General features: G+C 28.8%; 1 protein-coding gene across 1 annotated transcript; it reads left to right on the forward strand.

Annotated features, from left to right (window-relative positions):
• Nucleotides 1–605: 605 nt before the first annotated feature.
• LOC102602944 (probable endo-1,4-beta-xylanase C) lies at nt 606–2,512 on the forward strand. Its single transcript, XM_015305669.1, has 5 exons — nt 606–624; nt 838–1,010; nt 1,090–1,197; nt 1,284–1,430; nt 1,501–2,512. Exons 1-5 carry the CDS (start codon nt 606–608, stop codon nt 2,473–2,475), a joined length of 1,422 nt encoding a protein of 473 aa, XP_015161155.1. The 3' UTR covers nt 2,476–2,512.
• The last annotated feature ends 6,313 nt before the right edge of the window (nt 2,513–8,825 follow it).

The following is an 8,825-nucleotide window of genomic DNA, read 5'->3' on the forward strand; positions in this document are numbered from 1 at the left end:
AGATATTATGTATATATTTCTAAGAAGTTATAATGCAAAAAAAAAAATTCTTTACATGAATTATGATATTAAAATTTAATCATGTCTTGATTTGTTGATAGTGTCAAGCAGAGCCAGTGACACAACTTTACAATGGAGGAATATTAAGAAATAAATTTCCTATATATCAACCGGTCAAAGATATCAATGGAGACATGGTTGATTCACCTACTTTATCCTTGGAAAATCTGTCTCAAGGATCAATTTATTCCTTCTCTAGTTAAGTTTCAAATATATCGATCAGTATTATTATTATTATTATTATTACTCTCATCGTTATTGTGTTGTGTTTGTATGATCTTATTATAGTTTTGTTGCTATCATATTACTCCCTCCATATCATTTTTTTAGTCTATTTCAAAAGAATGTTATACTTCTTCGTTTAGGAACAATTTACTCCCTTTCTTCGTCCACTTTTATTTGCCAACTTTAACATATTACAGGAAAGAAAATACAATTGTTATTTACCCTCAACATAATTATTCATTTTTCAAGTCCATTGAAACTAAACATCATTAACTACCTATACGTTTTTCTTAATTTATTATTTCTTTACTTTAGGACATATGAAGTTAATTGTGGACAGTTAAAAGTGAATAGAGGGGGTAACTTATTTAAAGTCGTACAAATGTTATGACTTGTTTTAACCCATCCGTTTTGATTTATTTTTTCTTAAGCTTCATACCTTCTCAAACACTATCATATAAATTAAGACAAAGAAAAAGTGTCTAAACCTAAATTTAAATTCAAGAAAAAAATATAGGTACTATGTGGTGTGACAAATTGGTATTTGCACAGGTTGGGTGAGAGTGAAAAATGTAAATTCTGCTTTAGTAACAGCTACAGTAAAGCCAGACAATAAATATGCAAAATGTATAGGAAGTGTTATAGCCAAGAAAGGATGTTGGTCTTTTCTCAAAGGTGGTTTCCTTTGGGATTCAACTTCCAATTCTTCTGAGTTAGATTTTCAGGTATTTATTTATTTATATTAAGTCATGTTTTTACCTTTCCAAGAGAAAAATTGTTCGTATTCTTTTTAATCTTTTGCAGAGTTCAGATCGGACTAAAAAGTTTGTGGAGATAGAGATTATTAATTATTCCTTACAGCCATTCACCGAGAGAGAATGGAAATTAAATCAATTTGAAGGGATAAAAACGGCAAGAATAACTAAGCACAACATTTATAACTTATTTGACTCAATTAAGTTATATGAGTAGTAATTATGTAGCTGTCTGTATTTCAGGAAAGGAAGCGCAGTGTTACAATACATGTTGTTGATAAAAATGGATTAAGGGTGCCAGGAGCAGCAGTTAAATTAAGCCAAATCTCAACGGATTTTCCAATTGGAACTATGATATCGAGAACCATTCTGGGAAATTTGCCTTATCAGGTCTGTTTTTTCCTTTTTATTTCATGAGGGAAAATTTTGTTACATTAAAGAGAGAATAATGTTATTTCAGGAATGGTTCCTGAAGCGATTCAAAGCAACAGTTTTTGAAAATGAGCTCAAGTGGTACAAGACAGAGCCACTACCTGGGCAATTTAACTATACTGTAGTGGATCAGATGATGAAATTCGTCCGAAAAAACAAACTTATAGCCAGAGGACATAACATGTTTTGGGACGACCCTGTGTATGTACAAGATTGGTTGGAAAACATGACGGCTCCTCAACTACAAAGAGCGATGAAATCTAGAATTAAAAGTGTGATGAGTAAATATAGAAATGAGTTTTTTCACTGGGATGTGAACAATGAACTCCTCCACTTTGATTTTTATGAGAAAAAACTAGGACCTAAAGCAACTTTGGATATGTTCAAGAGTATGCAGCGCGAAGATCCACTAGCAACTCTGTTTCTCAATGAATACAACATTGTTGAACGTTGTGACTCGAAAGCCAATGTGGACAGGTACATTGATACGTTCAAGGAACTCAAGAAGGGCGGAGTGAAAGTGGCTGGTATTGGGCTAGAGAGTCATTTTTCTGCACCAAACCCCGCTTTCATGAGAGCTGTTCTTGATAAATTGGCAACCCTAAAGCTTCCTATTTGGCTCACAGAAGTGGACGTTAGCAGTATGTATGGACAGGAAGAACAAGCTGTATTCCTCGAGCAAATTTTGCGAGAGGCATTCTCACATCCAAGTGTGAATGGGATCATGCTTTGGACAGCTCGTAGCCCAGGAGGTTGCTACCAAACGTGCCTTACAGATGAGAAATTCCAAAACTTGCCAACAGGGGATGTTATTGACCAACTTTTACTAAACGAATGGACAACGGGGACTAAACGTGGCAAAACAAATGAGTTTGGTTCCTACAATTTTCGAGGTTTCTTAGGCGAATTCAAGGTTTCAATCCTTTACAATCGCACAATCGTTAATTCTACCTTCTCACTAGGCCATGGTGTCGATACTAAGCACATTACCATTCATGTTTAACCCAATCTAGTCAAAATATAATGTACCTCTCAATAAATTGAACAAGAATTATTTCACTTTTTATGTTTGTATGCTTAAACAAACTAGATTTAACTAATGCTTTTCTCAAAATCTTGATTTTTATCCCATTTAAAATTTTGAGTATAGAGAATATATTTCAAATTAATTTTCACATAGTATACACTCTCAAATCACATCTTTGGTTTCATTTGGTTTTGCCTCACATTTGCTTAACCCCATGTCACCTTATATTCAGAGGAAAAAACGAGCGACTAGTTATCGTTTTACTCTTGGTACTAGTTGGCTTAAAGCTATAATTATTTATCATGACGAAAATGATATAACCACAATTTTATCATTATGAATTGTCAATTATTGTGACTTATAGCAATTTTTACGTAGTTTTCAAATATATAAATTTTATATTAAAAAACATGAAGATTTCATACTCAAATTCACAATCAAATGTAAATTGTTTGACTCTTGAAGTTCAAATTGTGTCACATAAATTAAAATAAGAAAAATCGTATGAAATAACAAACTATTAATTCAAAATAAATGTTATAACCACAGTTTCATTTAATTCTAATCCGATCCGTAGCAAACACTTTGTCATTCGCCTCTCTCCCCAAAAATCTCGCTCACCACTCTCCAGAAATCTCGCTCGTCACTCTCCCTCGTCTCTCTCACTCTATACAAACACAAATGTATAAATTGTGTTTGTGTTTGTATAAAGCGAGAGAAAACTGTATATACAAATACAAATACATATATTTTCGTCCTATACACTTATAATTATACAAATTCAGATCTTCCCCTACCAAATTTCTTTTGCCTTTCTCTCTTTTTCGCTTTATACAAACACAAATTATATAAATTACAATGTATAATTTGTGGTGTATAAAGTGAGAGAGAGAGAGAGAGATTTGATATACAAATGTTTTATTTCGATTCAATTGTATACAAATTCAAATTTTATGCAGATATACAAACACAATCATTGATACATATACATAGTAGTTACGTATATACAATTATCTAATTGATATACATATACAATCGCTGCACTTTTATACAAACGAGATGCTTGCATGCGATTTATACAAATCTAATGTTCCATAGCAAACATTGCTATGAAGCGCAAATAGCAAAATTGTAGCTATAGAGCGCTAATATGATTTTTATGTTTGCTAAACATAAAATTTACTCATTAAAATATATGGTGTATTTTTATTTTTATTTGGGCAGATGGATGTAGGGGTGGCTCAATATATATGGAGGCCTACGGCAAGATTTTAAATAAAGGCCTAAAATCTAAATAAACTTCATATGTATTTATTTAAAATTTATTTTCTTAGACTTTTTAGATGTAAGCAATTAATAAAAAAATAATAATAAATGATTTGCTTGGAAAAAAATTATTCCAACCATTAGTTTTAGGTAAGATTTTATCCATTCAATGTTGAAAAATATCATTTTACTAAGACAATCATTATATGAATTGTTAAGATGACTCTATAAGTAATTAATTGACAAATTTTAAGTAAAGATAGGAGTGTTAGAACCATTCATTTTACTAAGACAATCATTATATGAATTGTTAAGATGACTCTATAAGTAATTAATTGACAAATTTTAAATAAAGATAGGAGTGTTAGAACCATAAAATATGATTCGAGAAGTTGATAAGTTGGTCCACACTTTAATATGCTTGTTGTAATACTTGAAAGTTTAAGAAGATCTAAGAAAATAATTCGCAATTCACTTTGTTCAACACTTTTCGATTATTGATTCATATTTTTGACAGAGTGTTACTGTAACATATCAAAAAAATTAAGAGATTACTAAAGGAGTTAAAAAGAATAAAATGATTCCAAATAATTCACCGTGTTCATCATTTTTCAACTATTGATTCATATTTTTGACAAAATATTACTCTAACTTATAAAAAAATTGAAGAAAAAGAGTACAAAAAAGTGAAAAAGAATAATATAGTATCAATATTAGCTCAAAGAATATAAGAAGGCAAAATATTATTTTCTTGATTTCTTCTATTTGGATGGGGTTAAAGAAAATAAAATAATATAATTTTTTAAAAACTTTTTTATACTTTTTTATTATAAATAACTATTTTTTTCTATAAAAAATTAACATATAATTTATTTTTGGTAAAACTTTGAGGCATATGCCTTATATTTTAGGAAAAACTACATAATTACACATACTTCAATACCATATTTACTATTATTACCTATACTTTTAAAATATTACGTATCTTTCCACTAATTAAGAATTTTCAACCATATATTGAGGAAGATACACTTATATACATATATTTTTGCTACCAGATGCACTAAAATAGGGAGAGACATGAGCGAGAATGGGGAGGGAGGCGAGCGAGATTTGTATGTATTTCAGATACATGCAAATCATACTAGATACACACTAGATATATGTATATTTGCATGTATATGAAATACCAGATACATGTGAGAGCGGCGAGCGAGAGTTGTTATGTAATCTCAAATACATGCGAATCAATTTGGATATAATGTATCTAGAACAAATTTGACCCTATGCATCATGAGATACATGTATTTAGATGTATATGAATGTATCTAGACGCACAAACATATGGTAAGATACATAATTTTGCAAACTAAAATACATCTAAGTAATTAGCTCATAAACCAGTGGGATTTATGTAAGTTCCCCATTTTCTTATAGCATCAAGTCGACCCAAGATGAATGGGGTTGTCACAGGATGGCTCAAACATATCATTGTCCTAAAGCCAAATTCAAATGAAGGCCTTAAATTTTAATTTTTTTAAAGTTTATTGTACATAATCACTTTTAGAAGAAAAATGCTCGACTTCTCGATATTTGTAATGATAAAGTCTACCTATATTTTATCTCTTTCAGATCTTATTCGTGAGATTACTTTCTCCAGACCTCATTTGCGAGATTTCACTAAATATGTTGTTATATAAATAAATAAAAAAAATCTTACAAATAATACTCAGTATTTTTAAAAAAAAATATTTATTACATATTATTTCTTAAAAAATATATGAACGCAACAAATTAGGAGATTTCAGGCTACCGAGGTTTGGGTTGGGCCGTTAATGTTGAAGCAAATCATGTGCATACGGATGAATTAGGCCATCGTGTGATCAATGATCATTAACACACAATTATTAACTTTAACTTTAGGGGAGATAGAATAAGTGACAATTTCCATGTGCATTCATATGCTAAATAATTTTTTTATATATAATTTGTTAAATCATCAATATGAATATTATTATTAGATATAGAACTTAGATAAATATTTTTTTCTATTGACATATATTAAAAAGAGACAAAACAAAAATAAATATATTACTTATTTATGGCGTGACTCTATGAGAAAGTAAATTTTTTTTTCTCATTTTCTTGTTTTCTTTTTAAAAAAAGATTGTTTCCTTCTTACTAAAATGTAAAAAATTAATGATTGCAATAATGATGTCAATTAAAATGCCCTATATAATTTTACTACATCTGAATAAGGTAAGCATTCATATATTGTTTGCATTGTGAATTTCAAAAGGCAAAAAAATAATTAAGATTTTCCTTTTTACTCTAAATCATAGCACATGCATGATTATATATTAAAAACAATTCTATTTTACTCAAAATCATAGCACATGCATGATTATATATTAAAAACAATTCTATTTTACTCAAAATCATAGCACATGCATGATTATATATTAAAAACAATTCTATTTTACTCAAAATCATAGCACATGCATGATTATATATTAAAAACAATTCTATTTTACTCAAAATCATAGCACATGCATGATTATATATTAAAAACAATTCTATTTTACTCAAAATCATAGCACATGCATGATTATATATTAAAAAGTTTCTATTTTGTTCAAAATCATAGCACATGATTATATACTATTATTCTTGATTATGTATAAGAGAACAGAATTATTAGAAGGATCAAAAAAGATGTAATTATAGTGGGAGATGAGAAGTTGATTAAAAAAGAACAATTATACTGCAAGATGGGAGGTTGATTAATTGAATTTAATTATTCTTTTTGGCTACTAAAAATAAAATAAATAGATGAATAAAGGAGAAAAGCTATAATAAATGAGAAAAAAATAGGAAAAATCACGCACTATACACATTTAAGAGTCAATTTTACGGGTTTTAAATATACTTTTAAAAAATTCTTACTTATCACAGTTTATTTACGAGTTATGACATATCATTTAAAGTTAATTTTATTTAAAAATCAATTTTCATTTATTTAATAAATGATTAATCTATTTATGGTTTTTTATTATTAATTAATATATGTAATTAAATTGATTTATGTTCCTTTTTTAAATCTGAAATTATCAGTTACATAGATATAGGGATTCACCTACAACACAAACCCTTCTTTATCGTTACCACCTCCCATACGTCAATCCCACCCCCGAAAGAGCCCTCTATTAGTCGAAGGAACTTATATGGATGAAGTTCATGCTCCATCTTTCAACATTTTGACTCAAACACCGTCGCCAAACATTGTTTGAAACTCCGGCTAGGGGTGGTTCATCTCTATTGAAAGATAAAAAACAGAAAGAAAAAAAAAACTCAAATAAAAGGGTGAGTCCAATAGATCGAAAGGGAAGAAGGGGAAGGGGAAGGGGGGAAATGTTGAAACCCCTTCTAATTCTGATTCTGATTCTGATTTTGTTACCGAATAAAAAAAGAAAAAAAGAAAAAAATCAATGAATGTTGAAGTTGTGAAAATCAATGAATGTCTATCTTGTAGATGGTTTTGACGACTGAGCAACACCTAAAAAAGACAAAAAATTTTTGTTAGGGTAAGTATTATATTCAATTTATTTTCACATTATTAAAACTACTATTTTTTTCTCTAAAAATATCACATTATTCTTATATTATTTTCGAAATAGTTGTTTCGATGAAACGTGTATGAAATCTGATTAATATGTGTATGATTCTGATTAAACAGTTGATTCTTGGATATTGTATGATTTGTGATATAATAGTGGTATACAAATGGTATGAATTGTGTTTTAACAGTAGTGTGATTGTCTATTAACTGTATATACAAAGAGTGAGGATGGCGCGATCAGTGAGAGTGAAGTTACTGGTATGGTTGCTAGCAAATTTAGTGGACCTCGCATAGCAAAAGAACATGTTCCGGATACCACCAATTATCCTACACTAAGACCACATACAAGAAATTTGAAATAGTTGATTGCACCTTTCTACTTTTTTAGTAATTACATGCTATTTTTTTTTACTTTTGGACAACTTTTTTGTGTTTAAGTATTTGATGATATATAATACCATATGTTTTCTTCCAATCAGATATCATCTACATATGAATTACTGTTTGACTATTATAATTTCAAGATACTAGTAATATACATACTTCATACCATTTGGATTCACTATTTTAAAATATCAGTGTGTATCCAAATTGTACAATTAATGGATGAAATGTGTGTGAAATTTGATTAATATGTGTATAACACTGAATTTAATGTTTGATGGTTGGATATTGTATTAATTGTGATATAATATTGGTATACAAATGATATGCATTGTGTGATTATATGAAATTGATTTATTGTTGGTATAATATGAGTGATATAAGCTGAAGTTCGTGTTGGAATGAAACTTGAATAAGATTGGTATAAAGTTTGTTATATATTACACTATATTTACACTATCTTATATATTAATCTGGAATACATTTTATTTCCAAGTATATTAAATCTGTATGATACTATATTTACACGATCTTATATATTAATCTGGAATACATTTTATTTCCAAATATATTAAATCTGTATGAATAATTAATGAATCGCGTATATGAAATCTGGAATCTGAAATCTGTACAAATATTTACATTATCTTATATATTAATTTGGAATAAATTTTATTTCCAAGTATATGAAATCTGTATGAATAATTAATGAATCACGTATATGAAATCTGGAATCTGAAATCGAAAACCTGTACAAATATTTACACTATCTTATATATTAATTGGAATAAATTTTATTTCCAAGTATATGAAATAGTAAAAAATCTACATTAGCGTTCTATTGATCTAAAAAACCCGCACACCAACATCATTGTGGATACTAACAGGGGGACATCTATCACTAACTATATATTTTAACTCTATATTGTGAATATTAGCATCTATCATTAGCTGCGATGTTATCGCACTTACTAGACCACTATAAAGACTAGAATACTCATATATAATCCCCTCCATCTGAAAATCAACATATTTCCCTATTTCATTAAAAAAAAAA

The sequence above is a fragment of the Solanum tuberosum genome, unplaced genomic scaffold, assembly GCF_000226075.1.
Source record: "Solanum tuberosum cultivar DM 1-3 516 R44 unplaced genomic scaffold, SolTub_3.0 scf00900, whole genome shotgun sequence".
Classification (NCBI taxonomy): domain Eukaryota; kingdom Viridiplantae; phylum Streptophyta; class Magnoliopsida; order Solanales; family Solanaceae; genus Solanum; species Solanum tuberosum.

What these genes read in the sequence shown, in the direction of transcription:
- LOC102602944 (XM_015305669.1), top strand. An exon ending in CTTCTGAGTTAGATTTTCAG is followed by an intron (nt 1,011 to 1,089) that starts GTATTTATTTAT and finishes AATCTTTTGCAG; the next exon opens with AGTTCAGATCGGACTAAAAA. An exon ending in AATTTGAAGGGATAAAAACG is followed by an intron (nt 1,198 to 1,283) that starts GCAAGAATAACT and finishes TCTGTATTTCAG; the next exon opens with GAAAGGAAGCGCAGTGTTAC.